This window comes from Anopheles marshallii, chromosome 2, assembly GCF_943734725.1.
Source record: "Anopheles marshallii chromosome 2, idAnoMarsDA_429_01, whole genome shotgun sequence".
NCBI classification, from domain to species: domain Eukaryota; kingdom Metazoa; phylum Arthropoda; class Insecta; order Diptera; family Culicidae; genus Anopheles; species Anopheles marshallii.
Genome location: NC_071326.1, coordinates 19,646,833 through 19,669,505, shown reverse-complemented (window position 1 = coordinate 19,669,505; position 22,673 = coordinate 19,646,833). Strand labels below are relative to the sequence as shown.

At 46.0% G+C, this 22,673-nt stretch overlaps 3 protein-coding genes across 3 annotated transcripts in view; 2 read left to right on the top strand and 1 right to left on the bottom strand.

Annotated features, from left to right (window-relative positions):
• Window positions 1–6: 6 nt before the first annotated feature.
• LOC128708083 (protein HGH1 homolog) lies at window positions 7–1,283 on the top strand. Its single transcript, XM_053803041.1, has 4 exons — window positions 7–91; window positions 157–320; window positions 397–1,121; window positions 1,184–1,283. The coding sequence occupies exons 1-4, from the start codon at window positions 7–9 to the stop codon at window positions 1,281–1,283; spliced, it is 1,074 nt and encodes a 357-aa protein (XP_053659016.1).
• Window positions 1,284–1,321: 38 nt separating this feature from the next.
• On the bottom strand, window positions 1,322–2,890 carry LOC128709978 (cytochrome P450 4C1-like). The gene is made up of 3 exons (XM_053805016.1): window positions 2,350–2,890; window positions 2,219–2,288; window positions 1,322–2,153 (listed from the first exon to the last, which is right to left on the bottom strand). The coding sequence occupies exons 1-3, from the start codon at window positions 2,888–2,890 to the stop codon at window positions 1,322–1,324; spliced, it is 1,443 nt and encodes a 480-aa protein (XP_053660991.1).
• A 2,613-nt stretch (window positions 2,891–5,503) lies between these two features.
• Window positions 5,504–22,673, top strand: part of LOC128706881 (heparan-sulfate 6-O-sulfotransferase 1) — a 37,689-nt gene continuing 20,519 nt past the window's right edge. The window contains exons 1-2 of the mRNA XM_053801824.1: window positions 5,504–5,710; window positions 9,617–9,898. Coding sequence (XP_053657799.1) covers window positions 5,504–5,710; window positions 9,617–9,898 — 489 coding nt within the window. The remainder of the gene's footprint in view (window positions 5,711–9,616; window positions 9,899–22,673) is intronic.

The following is a 22,673-nucleotide window of genomic DNA, read 5'->3' as shown; positions in this document are numbered from 1 at the left end:
TCTAAAATGGAAGCACTAGAAGAAATAGTTCCCTTTTTATCCAAAAGTGCGCGTCTCGATCTAAGGGTTGTATCGCTCTCACACGTGCTAGGTAAGTATGCATATCGAGGGAAGTTTATGTGCTGTGATGTGATAATGGACGCATTTTCCTTTCAGGTCTTACTGGCTCAGTGGAAGGTATAAAACTGCTAGTTAAAAATGAAACACTGCTGGATAATGTGCTTGACTTAACAACGGACGAATCCGTAGCGAAGGATGCTGTTTTGTGTTTCGTTAACATCACTGCAGAAGAGACCGGTGCTGCTGTGGTAGTTGATAAGGTATTCTGGATGTTCGCCGCATTAGAAAGCGTTCTTCCAAAACAAGGCTGAATTTATTTGAACGATATACTTTTAGCTCTGCGAACGATTGGTTCCAATAGCTTACGAAGCGGTACTGGATGAAAGCTGCAAACTAAGCGATGCCTGGTGCATGGTGCTGTGCAATATCACCCGTCCCGAGCATCTCGTCGAGCGGGTGTTGAACCGTTTGCTAGCGATAGAGTTTGCCTTGGAAAAGCTAACCACGTGCTTTACGCGCATTAACTACAACAAGCAAAAGTGCCATCTTAATTACCTCGGTCCACTGTTTAGCAACGTGTCGCAGAGTAAGGCGGGTCGAGAAGTGTTCTGTAATCAGGTGACGGGACTGTTGAGACGGTTGCTGCCCTTCGTACACCACGAGGGCAGCATTGTGCGTCGGGGTGGTGCTGTCGGTTTGCTTAAAAATGTCTGCTTCGATTCGTCCGTGCACGAATGGCTGTTGAGCGAGGAAATGAACGTGCTGCCGTTCATCCTGTTGCCACTCGCCGGACCGGAGGAGCTGGACGATGAGACGAACGATAAGCTGCCAGTAGATTTGCAATACCTTGGGCCGGATAAGAAGCGCGAGGAAGACCCAGATGTGCGCAAGATGCTGGTAGAATCATTAGCGCAGCTGTGTGCTACGCGTAAGGGTAGGTTGTATTTGCGGGAACACGGTACGTACGAGATTTTGCGCGAGTTGCACAAATTTGAATGCAGCCCGGAGGGAGACAAGGTTGTACTGAACGCGGTAGAGAACGTGGTGGACATATTGATAAGGTAAGTGTATATCGTTGCGTGATAAAACGCTGATTACTAATACGGTTCAATTTGCTTCGCAGAACGGAAGAAGAAATCGGGGAGGATAATCTGAAGCAGCTGGAAATTCCGGACGATGTGAAAGCTAAAATTGAAAGCATGAGTGAAGAAGCTGAAAAATAGAAATCAACACGTCCATTCCGCATTGGCAACCAGTGTGTTTATTGTCTCCGTTTCAGGCGCACCATATGTCCGTTGGTAATCTTCATCGTAAGAGCAATTTTGGTGGACAAATCTTCCAACTTGAGATCTGTTTCAATGCGGTAGCGTGTGAGTACCTTCAGCAGCATAGTCTTCATCGACAGCCAAGCATACCGCAAACCGATACAATTCCTCGACCCGGCACTGAAAGGCAGCAGTGCAAACCGATCATACTGGAGCGCTTCGAACCGTTCCGGTCGAAAGCGATCGGCATCATGGCCCCAGTAAGCAGGATTGCGATGAATATCGAATATGTCGATTATGATGTCGATACCGGCTGGTAGGCGATAACCACCCAGATCGAGTTCCTCCGACGTTCTTCGTCCAATTACGGCTGCAATTGGTAGCAATCGCAACGACTCCTTCAGTACCATCTCCATGTAGGTGAGGCGGTTCAAAGTTTCGTAGCCAATGTTTTCCACCTCGGGTCCACACTGAACTCGCAGCTCCTGGTAAAGTTTTTCCTGAACATTCGGGTGCGTTGCCAACAGCAGGATGGTGTTGGCCACGGTCATGGCACTTGTCTCATTGCCGGCGAAGATAATGGTGTTAAGCTCGTGCTCTACGGCTTCGTTATCGAGTGTTGAGCTTTGCAGCTGATCAACTAGACCGAACTGGTTGCCACTTGTGGTCACTGTTCGAGGCGTTCGTTTCTCGTACAGAATTGTTTTCGATGGACGGCAAAATTCTTCCAATGCTTTCACCTCTTTGCGATACACGGAGGTCCATCGGTAAAGCCACTGAGGATGAAGGAAAATGTTGACCGCACGAATGGTTACGATTTCGAATAACCTGGCAAAACAAAAGGAACACTTTAGACTTGAGATTGTAGGGAGAAGATGAGATGAATCACTTACTCCTCCAGTACATCCAAATAGGTACAAGCAGCAGTTTCCTGAATGTGCATATCAGTTCCCAGTGTGGTGGCTAAAAGAGAAAGAAAGAATATACAAGAAATTCGACATACCGATTCTTAACCGTTACTTACCAAAAATCATATCCAACGTGCAACGGGCGGTAAAGCGATAGATATCAAACAGTTCACCATTCTCCACCATTTCGGATAGCCCACACACCATCGCCTCAGCCTTTTGCTCAAACAGTGGTATAAAGTTGCGCAAAATGGACTGATTAAAGCTCGGTTGAATCATTTTCCGATGGGCGCGCCATTTATGTGCCGGAAGTGAAAAGATGCCCTGTAGCGGTGTAAAGCGATAGAAGCTCGCTTTCTCCAAGGTTGCTGGTGAGGTCAGTATTATTCGAGCATGGTCAGCCGTACTAACGATCACTACCGGTACAGGTCCGAGCCAGATGCAGCACGGGGATCCAAACGTGCCGGCCAAATCGATCAATGTTTTAAGATATCGAGATGTATCCCGACCGGGGATGACATACATCGAACCGATGAGAGGTAAATTCGATGGGCCAGGCACACGACCCAGCAACACCCGCGTTCGACGGTTCTGCCATAACCGGTAGCAGTAAACGATAACGAAAAACAGAACGCACTGCACGATTGTGTGAAACATTTTGAATGCTTCCGGTCGGCATCGGGAGAGCATTTTTATGTTTTTGTCTTGTAAGACGATTCTCTGATGGGAACACAGGGGGGTAATTAATCCACAGAGTGTATACAATGCGAGCGATGCGATTGTCGCATCATTGCTGCCCATTTGTTTAACGGATTATCATTTCATGTTAATTGCTGTCCGTTAGCTACGTGCATGACACGTGCCTTTTCTGCGTGCGTAAGCTTGGGCACTGGGGAAAAGTGTCCCCTTAATGTACCTAAACAAGCGTGGCGTTCGCTTTTCCTTTCGCTCCAAGCTGTTGTGTGCAGCACATGAATAAGTTCTGAAACGAAACAAACCGCACAGGTGAAGTTCTTTGGAAGAAATTTTATGATTCGCTCCATGTCTTCTACCCGGTGCAGTGTCGTCAGTTCATTTGTACGTATAAATTACGATAGATATAGATACGCACGTATCTGGCCCTTCCCACCATTAGTAGCAGTATTTAATCAGAAAGTCCATCTTTGATCATGTGCATGATACATCCATTTAACAAACTATACCGTTGATTTGTGTGTAATGTTATCTTTTCCTTCTATGGATATGTTTCATCTTCCATCAATGTAAAAAGTTTCCATGCATTATCATTAAATGTAAGCGGAATGTTTTATTTACGAGCTAATAAGCTAGCAATGTGCCTTATGAAAAGAATTCTTAGCTTTATATGGGTTATCTGATGTAAAAAAAATAGAAACGAACAAATCATTTGTCCGTTGTTTGTTTATCGCGCAATTCGCAGAGCTTTTTCACCGGGATACAAAATGACAACCAAATGACATTTCTCCGAACGATGTTCGAAAGTCGTTTCGATACAAGGCCAAAAATTTGATGCATTCGTCGTAAATATTCGAAGACTTCTACAAGAAATGTATAGTAAAACCTTTTTTAAGTAACCTTTGGGAGTTTATCTAAGCTTCTAAATCATAAAACAAGACAAATCATGGCGTAGGAAACAAAAAACATCCACCAAACAAAACGTTGTCGCCGTTTCCGAAAGGTTGTGTGGTGTTGAGAACTGTCACATTTGCGTGTCAATGTGTTGGTAGCCAATCGAGCCGCGAAGTTGACTCCGTTCTGTGCACTGCGGACGGACACAGTCAAACAAATTCCGCGAAACTCGAAGGAACCTCGAGGAACGGTTCTCCGCGCGCGGTCATCGTACGGGTTGTTCTTGAGCCAAAAATACCAAAAAGCTTTCGCAGTGCGTATCCCTTTCGGCAAAGGCGCGTGCCTTTTGTTCAGTGCTACGGTGCACTCGGTGTGTTTGTGTTTTCCCGTGCTAGAGAAATTGTCCGAAAACAGTAATCCGGCTGAGATAGTGTGTAAAATACGAGCAAAACAAAGCATCATTGCTGCGCTGTTGTTACCCAGCACAAGCGTACACACACTCGCACGTACGAGGAGACGGAGTGTGTGTTGTGTTGTCGGTGGTGAAACCAGAACTACGAGACGAAGATTCTCCTTCTGGGAACCGAAATCACATCCATCGGTGAAGGCCAAAAGTTTTTTTTTAGTCGCTCTCTCTAGCTGTGTGCCCCACACCGTTCGCACGATGTGTCCTACGCGGCCCTAGATGGCGATGCGAAGAAGGGTTCCGAATTTGGCGTTAAGTAACAATCAAAGATAGAGAAATGGAGATGGAAGCGAATGTACCGATAGATGTGTGTGGAGAAGCCTTTTTGGGGTGTTAATTTTCGATGGGTCCGAGCCCCTGCTTTCACGTACGATGCAATCGAGACGATGTTGTGTGGTGGTAAACATCGCACAGGGTAGTGTTATGCGGTCCTTGGGTTAGCGCGTTGGTGGGAGAACGTATGCGGGAGCATCGATCGTTTCATCACAAAAAAAAAAAGAAACATACACACACAAGTTTCACAGAAGTCAAAAGGTGCAGTGTTCCAGTTTCGTCCCTGTTTTGGGTGACTCACTCAGTGTGTTTGTTTCTCCGTGCCGTGTGTAGTTCGAAGGTCATTTCTTAGAAGAAGTAAAAAGCATAAAACAATCCCCCCAACAAGTCAATACGCACACATGCATTGCGGTGGATGGGAAATAGCTCAGCAGGCCGTGAAGAAAAACAGTGCGCTCTGACATAACGTGCCGCGTTTGTTTTGTTCCGCAACGATATGCCAACGGGTTGTGTGGCGTGGTAGCTTTCCGATCTGTCTGAAACACACCCCCTACCTGTAACCAGAGTTCATCGACTGGCTGGGTGTTTAGTGTTACGATCAGAAAGCGAGGGTGTCTGGTGTGGTTATTCCCATGCAATTGTTGTCGTTGCCGGCCTTCCAATCATATCATTATCACCTCGTTGTGTACGTTTCCCCCCGCATCCCCGTGCATTGGCTGGTACCGCGTGTGCATCCGTGTGATACGGTCGAAACATCACCCTCCGAACGCAAGCGAGAGGGAAAGTGAAGAATCAGCTGCGAAGCGTGCAGTGGCACACATGCAAACCGGAGTAGTGTCCGATAGCGCGAGAGAAGAAAACAAAAACACATAAACGGGAGCAACTATTAAAGACTCAACTCATATACACACCTCCACGCGTGTAGTACACAATTGACCGCGCAAATGAAGAAGGTAATGATCCCTTCGTTGGATATGAAAAAGAGCATTTCCGTGAAGGTAGATAGTGATCTGACATTGCTACTGTCCAGTGGAGTGTACGAAATCAAGAAGATGGAGCCCCGCTGGAGGTTCCGGCGACCGATCATCATCTTCTGTCTGTTTCTCACCATTGCCGGTATCATCGGCTTTGGTTACTACTGTCCGGATCAGGTAAGATGAAATGGTGGGAGTATTTATCATTCTTTTTTCTTATTTTTGTAGCAAAATGAATAACACGCATCGAATATTTCGCCTCGGAAGTCTTAGAACCTTTGTCCAAATTTATTTTAGAATGGCCAATAAGGGCCTGTATGTATCGCAGGCGTATTTGGGAAATGTTTTACCGGAGTTAAATGATCAAAAAATTGGTACAAGTAAGGTCGTGTTGGAGGTAGTGATGATGTTCTAGACTGACACTGGAATTCTGAATGTTCTAAATGTCCTGATCAGTGCGGGAAGACTTCAAACATTCCTTTATCCATCTGTTTATTCATCTGACTGTTGATGACATCGCTACGGATATGATTTCTGCTGTGGTTATCTGTAATCAAAAGATCTCTACCGCCTGCATGATCGTTTGATCCTCCTCTTTAAGAAACATTATGGAACTGCAGTCTAATGCTTAGCGGTAATTCCTTATGAAATTCCTCATGTTTTTAACACTGCCTCTGGTCTGGTCTGTGTCCAGTTCTCTTTACTTAAAATATCACCATAAAATAATTTTTGTAAAACATTGGTTTGAAACCTTACGAAATACTAGTTCTAATCATCAAGAAGAACACAGATATCTGTGTGACCTTAGCCCATTACAGGAAACTGAAAAGGTTTCCTCAATTTCGTACACAGTGCTCAATTTCTGTTGCGTACAACATTTAACAAAAAAGTTCCGGAAAGGAAATGTTCCGTCATGGGTCGTCTGGCCCAACCAATGATACTCACCCGAGAGTGGACGCTGTGGAAAATGTAACCCAACCGCTAATAAGTTTTTCGCTGCGGTTTTCATCGCGCACCCCCATCAGGGCTATCTTCAATTGCTGAGAGCATGGAATGAATTTCTTGATTAAAATTTCTACCACATCCGCCACCCGTTCCACCACGCCCCTTGCGCTTTTGCTGAATTATTCTTCAACCACCCAGAAGACAGTCATGGCAAAATTGGTGGCTTTCCTTCATCATCCCTATCGTTTACGGGTCGGTGTATAATTTTCTTCAAAATATCGCCCGTTTTTCGCCACCGCTGTTGTTTGATGAGTGTCTGCCTTGGCTTTAATTCTATAAATTATATTCCATGGTTCTCCTTCTGATTGAATGCGACCGGAACAGTTTTCCAAAAACCAGGAGCAGCACCACTCGAAAATGCTCGGCACAATTTTCCCGCCGACGGTCGGTTTCGTTTGTTTTATTTTTCGTTTCTTTTTCGCAAAACGCTGTGCGTACGGTTAAGAACGGAAGTTGCGGGTTCCGAGCATCCTTCAATTGCTGTGTGTTCAAGTGGTGTACTGGTCGGCTTTTGGGTTTTTCCAGGGCGCGTTTTTCTTTTTTACGGCCGACTTTTGTTTAATGAAACACTCGAAAATTCGAGGATGCTGTGAAGTGAGTTGGTTTGTGGGAGAGAGGGACCCGTAGACTATGGTCGTACGTTTCCCGTAGCATCAGGGGGGTTTTTTTTTCGCGATTGGAATCCTCACTTGAAGAAAACTAACTACAGAATGTTGGTGCCCTACAGTCCCGAACAAATGCTTGAAACGTCCGGGAATGCGTACTTTTTCGTGTGTACTGTGGATGTGCAGGAGTCAAGTCACAAACGTTTGCCGTTTCGTCCTTCTTAAAAAGGGGGTGATTGATTCTGTACCACTCCATCACAACGCTCCGGTGGTTGCTTTGGTCTGTGCGTGAGTTACGATGCCCGATGCCAGCGTCTATCGGACAATTTATTTCTTTCATTTTAGCATTCAATCACGAGCTCATGCTGCCATCAACAATTGCTGCCGCTTCCGACGCGAACGCGTATGCGATCTCATTAGTTCTGTCCGACCGTTACAATTTCGTGCCGTCCGTTTCCCGCGATTTGGAGCGAGGGAAGGCGGGCGACGAATGTCGGAATGTCTCATAAAACTATCAACCCAACCAGACGTGCCATAGCGAACAAGCGAACCAGAAACCGGTGTACCATCACCATTCGATGGCGAGACCCCCTAAACATATGTTGTGCGCTACTGGACACATTCGGCTAACTTGTGCGGTTTCGGTGATGTAGCGTTGATTTCATCATTCATCCGTCTCCATGCCACTGTCACTGGTTGGACCGGCCGGGTGGACATTAAACGTTCCCATATCAATCATAATTTTGCCATTTTTGGCAGCGCCACTCTGTGTACCATGGTCCGGACAGCGGGGAAGGACGTGCTTGCGAACTCAAGCGAGGAAATAGACGGATTGTAGAACATTGGCCGGAGGTGAGAGAACGAACAAAGGAGGAGGGCAGGATTGTTGAAGGGACTTTGTGGATATCGTTAGCCCTGTTTCCATCATATCCACGGGACACATCTGCCCCGAGATGTAGCACAAACGATAGGATCGTCGGCCATCGTTCTCAGCCGAAGAATTAGCAACGATGCCACTAATGCACGGTTCTAATCAACATTCCTTCGCCGCACGAACATCTCTCCGAACCTCCGAGTTGATTAGCATTCGGCTGCTGTTAGCTGGGAAGGAGTTGATATACTTTTAAGATGTTTTACCCGAGGCGGACGTGCCGTTCGAAGAACCTAAACGCCGCCACACTGGTGTGGTGACCTAACACTGGGCGGCACTAGTGCTGTGCAAGTGATCACTGCTCTAACACGCAAGTACAAAAAAAAAACCAATAAAATGCTCGAAACTTTTTTGCTCGTTCATGCTAACGATGTTTTGATAAAGTTCCAAACCAACCGCCCCCCCACACCCTCCCCACTCCCCCAAGTAGTTCGTGTGATATGCGAAGTTTGTAGTTTCGTGGACCAGAAACGACCGGAGCGGAATTCGATTCTCGACTCGGCTGCTCACAGACAATCGTCAAAATGTGTCAACAGATGGTGCTGGCCCTTGGTGTGGCCACTGTGTCACGATTTTACGTGTCAGTAAACTTTCCGCTCCGAAAACGACGATGAAGTTCCGTGCGCCACGATGATGTAATTTCGCCCGGCGCTTCTTCAGTTGAGCCAAAAGTTGTTTGCAAAGTTGGGATCTTTGCATCATAAATTATCGCACCCCAAGGACCATGTGTGTGTGTGTGTGTCTTTGTGACGTGAGTTCCTTTAAGTTTGTTGTTGTTATTTGTTAAGGCTTCCATTAACGTTGGCGCTACATCAAGGAGTTAAGAAAGAAAAAAATCGGAACGTCGTTTGACAAAAAAATGCTGTAACCAGTTCCATCCCCTATCGTTGGACATTCTTATTTTATTTTGTTTGTTTGTTACTCTTGTTGCCGTTCGAAGCAAAGTGCTGCGACCAGCACAAGTTTGAGATTGCTTCTCACTGTCCTTGGACGGATTGCAAAGGTCGTGCGAATTTGCTGGCAGTTCCGTGGAGCCGACCGAAGCGCTTCTTAAAAGTAAACCCCGTAACGAACCGGTGGATTTTGCTTTCACCGGGAATGTGCCGGGCCGACCTATCAGTCAATCGGTCTTTGTTAGCGATTAATCTTGGGCCAGCATCCGTGGCATTCGGAAGCTGTGCTCGAGCCATTTCAATTAGAGTGCAAATATAAACAGTAAGATTACGCGGTGCCGCGTGTGTGTGTGTTTTTTTTTTGTTTCTGTGTACGAGCGGTTGGGCGGCGCATCTTGTGCAGGTGGTGTGCTGTTTGATTTTCTGCTATCTCCTGTGTACTTAACCCATTCTACGGCCAATCCAAGAAAGCGCAAGTGTATTTTGTCTGCTCCAAGCGCAAACACGCGCTTCCCCTCACCCCTCTTCTCTGGTTTTCCCTTGGGAGGGTCGTAAATCGTGGCCCCACACACTCAGACTACTGCCTGCCCGATCCTAACAGCCGTTGCTAATGCTTTCGTTTTTGTTTTGTCTGATTTTTCGCTTACAGGTGTGCGCCCTTTCGCGCCGGGACGGTACCTCATCGGCGGCCGGGCTCGGTATGTCGGGCGGCAGTTCCGGCCTGGAGCTAACGGCCGGCTACGAGCACGACAATCTCGGCAAACCGGTCCAGCAGAATCTGCTGGCGAACCCGGGCCTCAGCTACGAGGAGGTGCTGAACGACGACTTCCAGTTCGACATGAACGCGCACGACGTGATGGTGTTTCTGCACATCCAGAAAACGGGCGGCACCTCCTTCGGCAAACATTTGGTGCGTGATCTGGACCTGAAGGTAAGCATTACCCCAGGAGAAGGGGTTGTTGGTGTGGGAGTATAGGTGAATAATGTGAAGGCGAACCATTGTCACGTTTGGTTTTTTGGTTGGGTAGCACTGCGATACGATTAAATGGGAGTGGGAGGGGGTTCTCCTCCCGGTTCTTTAACGGTTTTGTGAAACCTTTTCCTTAGTGCGATTTTACAAAGACAAGGAGAGAAAAAAAAAGGGAAATATTCCTGTGCCAAAAAAGGTAGCAACTTCGTTGGCCAAGTTCTTTGTTCCCTAGTTTTTTGTTTTGTTTTCGCCCTTTTCATCGGGAAGGAATTAAAGAAGATTGCACCTGAATGCGGAAAGTTAAAGTAGTCGCAAAGGAGTACTTTTGGAGGCACACACGAAACTTCGGGTCGAAACGTTACGGAACGAAACCTTCACACGGCTGGATTCCTGCCCTCGGAACGTTGCTTTTGTGTGCACCGATGAAGTATTCTTTACGTTTTGCGTTTGGTGAGTACACTGTTAGAATTCCCATTTTTGGTTTTTTTTTTCCATCTCGGCTATACTTTCATCTCTTCACTAGACGACGACGAGTTGGTTTGGTCCCGTGCCAGGGATGGTACAAGTATCCTGTTTCCGTAAATTCAGCAAAATTTCCGATTGGTCGTAAACGGTTTCGGGCCAATGGGTGGGGAAGAGGGGGGGGGGGGGGGGAAGCTTTGGTGGAAGTAGCTGAAGTGTGACACCTCTCTAATGATTTCGTCGTGAGACGGGTGTGTTTGTTTCCTTTCCCGCATGCTGGCATTGAATGATTTTCTTTCCAATGTTTTCCATCTTCCAGTGGTGTTGTGCGCTTTTTGTATGCTCGTACCAGATCGGAGAATGTTTTCCGCTAGTGAAGCTCCCCGGCTGAATGCAGCACTGGTTCAGGTGGATCGGACAAAACGCGGGAGTATGGAACTATAACCACCGTCCACCGAACGTTACTGACCACGGCATTGTTGTGTCCCTGTCAGCACTAATTCATATGTGCCCACCTGGGACCCCACCAAATGGACCTCGATTGCACCGGTGTTGCATCGGTATGGTGTGTGGAAGAATGGCCGAGCGAAGGGGAAAGAAGAAGAAAAAAAAGCGAAACCAAGCTGAATTGTCTTGCATGAGCAACCGTTCAAGTGACGTGATTTATGTTCCTCTCGCTACACTCGCAAAGAATCGCACGAACCACAACTCTGGAATGGAATTCCTTAAATTAGAAAATCCTTTTTTCTTTTCGCCCGGTTGCGAAACAACGGCACCAACGGGAAGGAGCGAAAAATGTTTTGCTGTGGTGGAAATATATTGTTGAAGTCTTCAGGCGGTAGTTAAATTGCTGGAATATCTTCCAATTAGCAAGTTGAAATGGTGCCACTTCTTTTGGGGGCCGTCTGAGTGTCTCATCGAATGTGTGAAAGGTTAAAGAGTCACAACATCTCGATCGATCTGTGCTTGGGTGTTGGAAGAGCAGCTCGTCCACGGTATACAGTTGAGAACATTCAGGATTGCTTTAAACCGATCCACCTCTGGCCGTAACGGGCAACGTGTGTTAGGGACATACGAGCGTGGAGTGGATTGAATGCTTTTTATTGAAAGAAAAAGGCAACCCGATCGAACGTCAAACCGTATGACGGACAGTCGAATGCTGCCAGTGACAGTAGCAATCATCTTCCTGTACGGGCGAAAGGTTTTGTAACTCAGCTAAACATAACGTACGTCTGCTGTTTGGGTCAGGATGCAATAGTCACTCCACTGTTTCGTCAGTGTGCGCTTTAGTGTTTAGTTTAAGTGCCCTCGCATTATGTAGCAATATTCGCCATTAAACGTAGGATTAAATGGCAGGAAGCATACAAAAAAAAAAATGCGCGTGTGCGCGAAGAGTAATGCGAAGAGCTACCATTTTATGTGCTTTGCTTCCTGTGCATTTTTTTTTTCGTTTGGGAAAGTGTGGGATGTTGGGCGGATGATGTATTGCTGGTTTTGTGCACTTACCGTAACCCACACCCAGGAAGATAATCCACCACTGTGTTGTGACATCTTGCACTTTGAATGCTGTTCAAGCACTGTGGAGAACCAATGGATTGGTCACTTACACAGTGTTTTCGTTTATTTGAAGTGGAACTTCAAAGCTGCAATATGTTTTTGGTTTGGTACAGCGGTTACAACGGATGCATCTTTATTAGACGAGTTCCACTTCCACGAGTTATTTCTTTGAGTCCCACTGTTTCCCCTTCTGAGTCATTTAAGTAAGATGTGTGTTTAGAGGATCTTTCTCTAGAATGGTTTTCGATTCTACATCTTTGAACTATTTGTTGTACATCTTCTAAGTTCCTATTAGACAAAGGAATTGGTTATGCTTAGGTGGTTAATAAAATTTTTCGAGCTCTTTACAGTTATTTTAATCCTTCTATTTTCCTAATTTATTATATGTCATAAATTAAATAAATCTGCGTTATTGTATAAAGCTGTTTAGTAATTTTTGATATTCGTTTTAGGTTTTTTTTTACCGTGGAACGAAACGGGCCACTAAAACAATGCATCCCGGTGCGGTTTTCGACGTTGATTCGACACCGGATATCGTCCCCGTGAATGTAAATGATGTTGCATTATGTTAAGCCGTAAATCCGACGAAGGCGCGCATGTTGTTTCGCAGCACAACACATTTTTTTTGTTGTTGTTAATGTTGATGGGATCTTTTTGGCCAAAATTTTGCCCTGCTTCTGGTTCGGTTGTACAAAATGCGACCCATTCATACAACGGCGGGACGAGATGATTAAGCGTGCAGGCAGAATGTCCCGCGTATAGGAACCACCGTACATTGTGTGTTCTTCTGGGTTCAGTTGGTTTCGCGGCAGAAGAGGGGTGTGAAGCGCGTGTATGTCTGCTGACCACCATCGTTTGGCAGGCGAGTTGTTTTGGTGCAGGCACGTCTGTGAAAATGAGCGTAAATTATGTTCTTTATGGTGTAATGCGCGGGTGATTTGTAAACCAAAAAAAAAAAAAAACAAACGTTTTGGGGTATGTCTACTGCCCGCCGCCCATTGCCTAATCCCGGGGTGTCACAGACACAAAGCGTTGATATGTGCTGAAATCGTTGGTGGTCTCCCGGGAATGACACATTCTTTCTCAAAGGGGATTGTTTTTTTTTCTTTCCTTCCCCCCACACACACACAAACGCACAAAAGCACAATCGCCCCGCAATGGAGCATGGTCTGGTTCTCCGTGTCTCTCGGTCACCGTAAATGGCAGCGGATTGACACATGCGCTTCTTCGTTCGATGTCCGTGCGTCGGCAGGTTTACCCGTAAAAGGACAGTGTCCAAATCATTCCCTGTCATTCTCCCATTTTTATTGGCCTCCGTCACGTTGGTCATGTTTGTGTTGGACACTCAAAATTGCTTACAGTTTATCTTGGCCGTGGAAGTAAGAATCCCACTTTGTTCGTTCCGTTACTGAGAGCAGTTAATGTGTGTCTTCCTTCGAAGTAGTAACGACAGTTTTATTGTCCACTTTATTAACTTTCGTTAATTTGGGGCCAATACAAACATGGAGTTGAATGGAATGGAATTCAAACTACCGGTTTGTAGAAATATTTGATTGGTTTTACTTACTTTACTTTAATAACTTATCATTCTTTATTTTATTTTTTTAGGTTATTGAAGTCAGAATTGGCCCAACTGCTATCGAACTGTAGACCATCCAGCTAGCGGAGTTACAATAATGCTCACAGGCTAGTAATCTCAGCGATGACCTAGAAGATTTGTTACGCCAAGAAGCTAATAGAGAGGTCCAACAGCACAAAGAGCAGGTGTATTTTCTTATCCGTTGCAAAGATACCTATGCGCCGAAGGTGAATGTCGCCATTTGTTGTGGCATAAAACCCACCGGAACGGGTATTACTTTTTTCCCGCACTTTATTACGCGGCTAAACGGAGGTGTCTTGCGAAAAAAGAAATTCCATTCCACAAAGTCCTACCAGACCTCCACGGATGCCAAAGGAAGTGAAGCGACCCTGTGCATGCGTCAGCCTTTTTTTTTGCCGTTTGTTGTGCGCCGTTGTTGTTCGATTTTCCTTTCCCATTATCGACGCTGTTGTCCGTTTGCATCAACGTCAGAATTAACCTGCCAATGGCTGTGCGGAACGTAAAACGGACCGAACGCGGTGCGTTCATTATTTTATTCACGTTGACATTTAAATCAGGAAATGGACGAAAATCTATTTTTATTGTGTCCCATAAACTCCCGAAACCTGTGGCTTATCCGCCACATCGGGTGTGGAGGGGAGGGTAAGGTAAAGCAGGTGGTTGGGTGCAAAGGCAAAGGTCTACGGTAGTCGTCTTTCAGTCCCAACATACACACACACACACACGACGGGTCTCCCTCTGTGTGCACATTAAGACGCACAGGGGCGCTTCGCCGCGATGCCGGGTTTTATCGACAGATTGATGCCTGACTACCGACCGATTGCTGCTGCAGCATTTACCCTCCGTGTGTGTTGTGTTGTTTTGCCCTTGTTGTTTAGGGGTTTTTCTTTTTGGTGTGTGTTTTTCGGTTGTGATTGAGATTTGGAGATGGGGTCTCTTTCTTCGGGAAACTCGCGTTGTGGCGTACAAGGGCGGGAGTCGATCGACCCGGTGTCTACCATCGTACCCTGGTGCGTTTGTGTACGTCTTCGATTTGGGCTGGTGCGTAACCGCCAGCATTATCGATCTGTTTCTGGCCTTCCTTTAGAAGAACCTATTTTTGGGTATTACGATGCTTTACGTTTCATTGGCTACCGAAGCGGCTTCCGGATATTCGGTACACGCGCAGCGGCTATGGCTGGGAAGGGAGGATGGCTGCTCCCCGAAGTAAACCTCCGACGCTCCCCGAGGGGTTTGTTGTGCCCTTTCGCCGCTAGCTGCTAATCGTACGCTGCCCTTTTTCCCGGTCGTGGGGTGGGGGTTTGGTTAATTCAGTACTCCCCTTTGGACTGCTGACTGCTGGCGCCAACCTGTTGGTTTTATTTGGTCGGAATTATTTCCGTTTCGTAATTTGATCACCACGGCACCAGCACCGGGCTCTATTGGGGGAGGGCAAAAAAGGAAGCGAACGCTTTACGCGAGGTGTCTCGATAGCAATTTTGGGCCCCTGTGTGAACGCCGGAGGGAGCGGAGGCACATTCCATGGCGATTAGTGAGCGAGAACCCTCTCTCGGCTTTCGTTGGTTTGTATGTTGTGTGTTTGTTGTGAAAAAAAAATCCGATTTCGCGGTGATTACGGAGAGAATAATACATCTGTTTCCCCACGAGACTGGCTCCGATTCTGACCCGGTCGGCCTCTGCATCCCGAGCAGAACCATCACGAGGTGGCGCTAAACGCGCCGATACGATAAACGGTGCCGAAATAAAAAAAGAATTACCTCATGTTAGCATTTTAATGACAACGTCCACAGTGTGTTGGACCCGGTCGAGGTTGGGGTTTTCTAGCGTTGGAAGCCACTATTAAACATTTCAAAACGAATAACAGTGAGCAGAAGAGCAAAGGAAATGGGAGACCAAAGCGTACATAAATATCGCGACGGGATAAATCATTCCGTTACGAGCGAAAGGAACAAAACTGACGAGGAAACAGTGAACGATCCTTCCATCGCAGTGAATTCGTTGTTGAAGGTGGCGAAACCTTTCCGCTAACTTTGTGTCTCCGGCACTTGGAGAGGGACACCGAAACGTCCCCATTTAGGATGATGAACAGTTATTGTTTGGGGTGTTTTGAACCCTGTGGAACCGTGGAAGCGAGGGTCTGTAACGGTCTAATCCCTAGCCAAACCGAAGAATTGGAAGGAATATTATGTATAAATTTGCACATGGTGAAATATTTTCCGTGCAAACACTACGCGGATGGAAAGCTGCGAGATAATGCGTTTTGGAGGAGGGCGGAAGAATCTTCAAAAATGGTGCAACGAAGAAAATTGTGTTTTTTCACCTTTTTGAACAGTGAAGAGGCGGGAATTCGATGGGATTGTGTTGTTTATTGTAGGACAGGCCGAGCCGGTTCGTAATTAATTGCTTAAGCTTTATGGTCAGATTCTTTTGTTTGTAAATTTAATCGTGACATTGGGTGAAACACCACCCAACCAGCCGATTGGCTGGTGTAGGAAAATTGCGAAGGATGGCAATGGATTGTTTGTGTGGCATAAATTTTGGATGAACTCTTGAATGGATTGTACAATTTTACCACTCAAGAATTGTGACTATTTAGACCACCGGTGGAATTGATCAAGATAATTTAAGAATGGCGAGAGGTTTGCAAAGAGTCATATAAGAAATGTAAATAATTTTCTTAACTTGTCCTTGGAAACAATATCTACTTACTTGCTTCCTTATCAGGTTTCGCGGTCGAGCGCTGTCGGCTGCCACTCCATTATTATTATTATTATTATTATTATTATTCGTTTTATTCATTTTCCTGTATAGGATGTACGAATTTAATTGTTAGTCTAAACGAAACAACTAGTCTTAATGCATAATGAAGAGGGAATTATTGGAAACGGACAGCAAAAAGGAGAAGTGTATAAGAAAATATAAGAAGGGACAACTAAACTCAAATAACTTGACTAAGAATCATGAACACGAAGACGATAACGGAAATCAGAAACATTGAATCATACATCAGAAATTGGCATAATAATTAAAAAAAAGTGCACACGAATTCTATGGGTCACAGCTGCCAAACTGTGTACGGCGTTTAGGTAGGGTTAAGGGTGTATGGGTTCAGAGTGAACGGAAATAAACATATGGGTTAACTGAATAAAGGAGGTTGGGGAGGATGATGAAAAGGGCTTGTGCGTGGGAGCGTCTTATTTAGAAACTTTCAAGCCCCAAACCTTGACAACGGATTGAATAGAGAGGGCGTTTGTTGACCTGGGCCTAAGATCTTTCGGAGTGCGAATCGCGTATCCCGCCTATTCTGGCGGTTGGGGTAATCTGTCCATGACAAACCTACAAAATACTTTACGGACTGGGTTGTCCGGTTGTCATTCTCATGACGTGACCAGCGCAACAGACCCTGTTGAGTCTAATCCGCTGTACGACAGTGAGTTCGTCGTAAAGTTCTCAAAGCTCGTCATTATAGCGACTCCTCCATTGTCCTTCCACACATAGGGGGCTCAAAATCCTTCTGAGCATCTTTCTCTCGAACGCGACTAAGACATGGACAAAATCCATGTCTGCGAGGCGTAAGTGCGTACTGGAACTATGTAAGTTCTGTATAGTCCCAGTAGACTCTATAGACTCTTGAGTCAGAGAAGTCTCCTCCGACTGCAGAAAGTCCTGTTGGCGTCTCAACCTCAATTGTCCAAGAATATTTATCGCAAGTTAACAAAAGACGAATAATTATCGTACGACACAAATAATAAGTTGCACAAATTGTGTTCACCCAGAGCTCTAGAAGATATGGACGATAAAGTAAATCAATAGGACACATCTCTGTATCTACTCCACCTCCCAACAACATGTTGTGTCTGTCTATAATCTAACGAAGTTATTGCCCAGCAATAGCTACAACGGGTATGGTTTTGTTTTTATTTACTCACCGAAAGTATTGCAATTGGCGATGTTTCATTTTCCTCCGGTGCTTCCTCTGCTTTATGATAAATGGAATATGTTCAGATTGTGCTTCAACCGTTACGACCGGTTGGAAATTCGTGTAAAATATATAATCGTTTATACGGGGTGGTGTATGAATTGTTCTTTTGCAGTTCGCCGGCACTCGTACCCGTACGCAAATCTGTTTCCCACATTATTTCAAACACACATTTTATTTATGGTGGCTATTAATCTGAAATGGTTGTAAAAGCGCATTGAACAATCAATAAACCTTTGAGGATTTTGTAATATTTTTTTTTTTTTTTGAAGTGGAAGAATTGCCTGGGCTGTGCTCTTTTCCGTCATTCGTCACTGAATAGTATTATGTCTTGCCGTCTTCCATCTCACTGGTTCAGAATTTCAAACATCTTATTGCTGGGAGGCGCGCCATACGGTGGTGCACTAAAGCACACCGTGACGCCGCCGACCAAACGCAAAATGTTTCAATCGGGTGTTGAAAAGAATAAAAGGAATAAGCTTCTTTTTTTTTTGTTGGTGTAGCGAACTTTCCCAGTAGATTGTTTTTTTTTTTTTTTGAGTGCGTTCTACTTGCCCACAGACCCAACCGTCCGTTCAATCGAATGGTTCACAGTTTTCGCCACGGTGCTGGAACATTTTCATTTCACCAGAGCTGGAACCACTTGGAGGTGTTTTTTTCCCGGCCCGGCTGCCTCACTACACAAGTACACCGTAAGAATGTGAAACATAAACATTTTTTGCCCTTGGGCGCGCGCAGTTTGACTATAAAACATTATTAAACTGTTAGCACCTCTTACTGGTTTGTGGTGGCGGCAATGGAATTACGGGGGGGTTTTTTTCCCCCTCTCCTCTGTTCTTTCATCGTGAAGCGCAACGGCCCGTGTTGACAGCTCGCAAATGATCTGCCCCATCGGTCGGTTTTGACGGAAAGCGGCTTTTTCCGTCGGACAGTTTTTCTCCTCTTCCAGGCCGCATGGAAAGTTGTTGGTGCAACCAGTTGCATATGTACTGCCGCTTGTGTCCCCCCTGTTTTAGGGGTTGGATGGGAATATTTGGTAACATTCTTCCAGCAATATACCGTGGTGTGGGTACAGAGCGTGCGAAATATATCAACTGTCACGAGCGGAAATGGAAGTACACTTCGAAACGGAACAGAAAACAGAAGCCAAAGTCCAAAGCCTTCGGTAAGCCCACGCTAGGGGATGGGAACAAATTGAAAACTATCAACATCGGTTCAGGAGCTGTGGATGGATGGGGGAGGGTGAGTAGAGTGTTCCGTCCGTTTCCATTCACATTCATTTTTTCTCGCTTTCTTTTTTTTTGTAGAATTCCGGGAATGAAAAATTGCCAAAATCACTTATACCCCTTCGTAGAAGGTGTGTGTGTGTGTGTGTGGAGGTGATGTTCGATTTTTGGGGTAAAGACCCGTGAAAGACGACTGAGACAGACATTAAGTGCCGCCGCGTAGCTGGCGGGGAAGGCGGCACTCTTCACACGGTACAGTGGCGTTACGGCTACCCTTGGCTTGGCTCATAAAACTGTTGACGGATAGAACTCGCGAAAAACGTTCGACTAACTGTTCTCCACGGGAGGGACAAAAAACGCATCACACAATACCCGCATACCACCGCATAGACGCGCGTTTCGCCCACACAGCTTTCGTCGGTTTTGCAATGCACCGGAGATTGTTTTTTTTTTTCCCCCCTCCAAGCGAGACACTCTACATTGCTCGTCGTTTGCACGGAACAGAAGAACCGGCACCGTCCGTCCGGGTCTAGTCGAGTCAGCGCATATGGCGCTACAACTGGCTGGTGCTTCCCACCCACCTGCCATGTCACGCCCCGTCGCCCCGGCAAATGCTATTTGAATTGCGTTCATGAATGGAAGTACGACAATGCACTGGCAATGCGTTTTTTTTTGTGTGCGTTTGCGGGGTTTTATGGCAAGTCTGCGGTGTACACATGCACACTGCGCTTGGTGAATCGATCATTTTTAGCGCAAGCCTAGCAATTACTATCGCGATCACGTTCCGATGCATTTCCTCTTGCTGTAGACTACGGACACCGTACGGCTGAGGCGCCCCGGTACGGTTGAGATTGTTATGGCGAGCTGGGGAATATTTATTCGCCCTCGTCTATTAATATACCCAAATTTTAGGCAATAGTTCATTTGAGCTGAATTTCCGCCCGTGCAATCCAATCGATAATATAGCGCGGAAGGATGGGAAATATCGCGAAGGGGAGCTTAACTGCAGCTTTAGTTTAGTTGGGAACCTGCATGCGAACGGATGCCAATGCATCATAATTCAACCATTGTACTATGCTAACCTATCTCGCCGCACCCCGGAACAGGCATGCCTTCCTGCTGACGACATGAAATCTCTTGTTCTACCCGATGTCGCCTTTATTCGCCAGTTTGTATTTGCATGTTGCGCGTTTGGGCGGTTTTATTTTTAATATCGTCCATCCATTGTACGCTCTTCACGTCGTGTGTGGTTGGAGTTCCGCGTGAAATGTGTTCGTCATATTCTACCATCCCGTGCCTGTGTGCTGACACTTTTCAGCTGCTATCGAACGACCATCCTTTATGTGGTGGAGTAAGCCGCTTTTGGCCGGTGTTATTTTAATACGATTATATAGTAAAATACCAAAAGCTTTGAAGGTGCATAATGGAAGGAAAAAAAAAATCTTTATCCATATTGAAAGTCATGACATTAGTTCACTACGCTGTGTATGGTAAACCCCCAAAAGAATCTCCCCGAATGCCTTTGGTCGCTGTAATAAAATATAAATGGCAAAATCTTGTAACGCTTCGTGCCAACCACACTGCCTACATATTGCCAAACATAATATCCGGGTTAGGTTGAAGTTCAGTTGCATTTTCCCCATCTGCTGCTCCCATCGGTAGTGATGGCCTAATTTGGACCTATTTTCATAACTTGTTAATTGATTTTATGTGGCACATGTGACACATGTGAGAAAATACTGGCATCCATGCGCAAGGGGGATTATTGTGGAGAATTACCCTGTGCAGTCTGGGGGAGGGGAGTGCAGTGGACCCAATGCTGCTTTGTGTCGTCCGGTATAATTTGATTTCGATCGGAGTTCAAACAGTAGTGTCGTTAGTGCATTTCGGCAGATTATTTTTTTTTTCGCGGAAATAATGAACTGTGTTATCGTTTTATGTGTACAAAATAGCTTCAAATAACTTAATTCCATTAATGGAAATTTTATTTCATTTTAGTGTACCGAATTACTTGAGAGGATTGAAACCGTGAAATTATCCAACGATGCTAATACTATGTACGCATGCTCCAGAAAGTTGAACTCCGCGTTGCCGAATACACACTCCCCTGTTTTGACCGGTCAAGTGACTTAGACAACGCACAGCAATTTGTTACAACGCCTAGAACTATGCGTGTGATGATGTTTCGTAAATCATCTATTCAGTTCTATTTTCGGTGCCCGTCACAGACAGGCACATCTTAACCGACACATGACGTCCACAGTACGGGCCACGCCAGTTCGATGCGGTTGAAATGTGAGCTGTACGCGCCACATTCTCAGCATATCACTCCCTACATCTAACTCATCATACAGCTGGCGCGCTATGTTCCTCAAGATGAAGTTTCCGTATGCAACGTGGCACAACAGATTAGTGCGGTTGGGGCCAAGAAAATTGGAAGTTTGTCGCCCTCGGTGGGGGTAATATACCGGGGAGTATCGTTCATAAGCCGAAACGGAGCCTTTGCCCCGACGGAACACGGAGCAATATGAATCCAAAGTTGCTGCGCTGTTTCGCACCATAGAAGGTAGAAAAGCGTTGGGTAGATGTCTCGGGTACGCTTGCATGTGGCACCTTTACCAACACACACAGTCCCAGCGGGTGGTGGTTGCTTACGATAATTCCGATAAAGCTTGTCAACCTGTTTCTTCCGGCTTTGGAAGGAGGGTATAGTAAGCGGACAACCGGGAGCGTCCGGGATCATTTATTCTTCGTTTCGTTTTCTCGGTTTGCAAAATGAAGAAAGTTCTTCCGCTGCATGCAGCAATCTTGACAACGGAGGTTGAAAAATCAAGTCAATCTAAATTAACTTTTGTGTTTGTTCCGCACAAAACAGTCATCTCTCGCCTGCTCCGTTCCGGCGGCTTCACTCTCGGGTCTCGGGGTTTTCGTGCGGCAAAGGCATCTCTCTAAATCAGCTCACTGGGAAGGAATTTTGTGGGTAGTTTTACCCAAATTTTAGATTCCCATCTAACCGCTAGGGAAGAGGGTTTGTATGGTTATGAAGTTTTTTATCAAAATAACTTCATCTCGAAAACTGCTCGTCAAGGCCGTCGTCAGCGGTGATGGTTTGTGCGTCATAATCTTGTTCTCAACGCGCACAGGCAGCGGGAAGGGAAGGAGCTAATTTCTGTCCCGCGTCGATAAACAAAACTGCTCGCATCACACACACACACACACACGGTGCCGGTTTAAAGATTTCACCTTTCGATAAGCTTAACCGTATGTACTCCACACTAAGCCCGAGGTTTTCTCCGCTCGGCAGCGGTAGTAGTTCTGTTTTGGATTGGTCCGCATATATCGGTACATCTTCCCTGATTGACGTGATGTGCGGTTGGGTTTGTGCTCGCACCGTAAAACGCGGGGCAACACATGCACTGGGTACCGAGCGTGATGAGCTTGAGCTTCCGTCTGCAACGCAGTTGTCAGCGTCGTTTATGTCATGACCGGTGAGTGCGTGGCCTGCCGGGCGACGCGAACCTCGCACGAACGGATGTTGTCATTTTTAATGTATGTTTCTTTTTTGGAATATTAATTCCATATCTCGGTGCGTTTCTGTCACAGCCGCGAAGATGAATGTGAAGGAAGGCCGTGGAACGGACGGAGGCAGCTTATCGCCGGATATATATATATATGTACGTTACGATCCATTGACCCGAACCGGTTGAGTTCGAATGCGCAATGGAGAGAAACATAAACGAGGCCCACCCAATCCGGATTGAAATCCGTTTGCCAAATGGTCCGTGCGTTTACTGGACGTGTGTGTGTGTGTCTGCAGTGCAGTGCTTGCATTTATGATTGCACCCATGAGGACTCGGCGATACGGCGATTTTCCAGTCGTTCCCCGAATCACTGACCATTATATCTGACCAT

Excerpts from the sequence above, each read along its gene's own strand:
- LOC128708083 (XM_053803041.1), top strand. The coding sequence starts at position 7 with ATGGAAGCACTAGAAGAAATAGTTCCCTTTTTATCCAAAAGTGCGCGT. Across the intron at positions 92-156 it reads ATCGCTCTCACACGTGCTAG|GTCTTACTGGCTCAGTGGAA; the intron begins GTAAGTATGCAT and ends TTTTCCTTTCAG. Across the intron at positions 1,122-1,183 it reads GTGGTGGACATATTGATAAG|AACGGAAGAAGAAATCGGGG; the intron begins GTAAGTGTATAT and ends TTTGCTTCGCAG.
- LOC128709978 (XM_053805016.1), bottom strand. The coding sequence starts at position 2,890 with ATGTTTCACACAATCGTGCAGTGCGTTCTGTTTTTCGTTATCGTTTAC. Across the intron at positions 2,289-2,349 it reads CACGTTGGATATGATTTTTG|CCACCACACTGGGAACTGAT; the intron begins GTAAGTAACGGT and ends TTTCTCTTTTAG. Across the intron at positions 2,154-2,218 it reads TATTTGGATGTACTGGAGGA|GTTATTCGAAATCGTAACCA; the intron begins GTAAGTGATTCA and ends TTGTTTTGCCAG.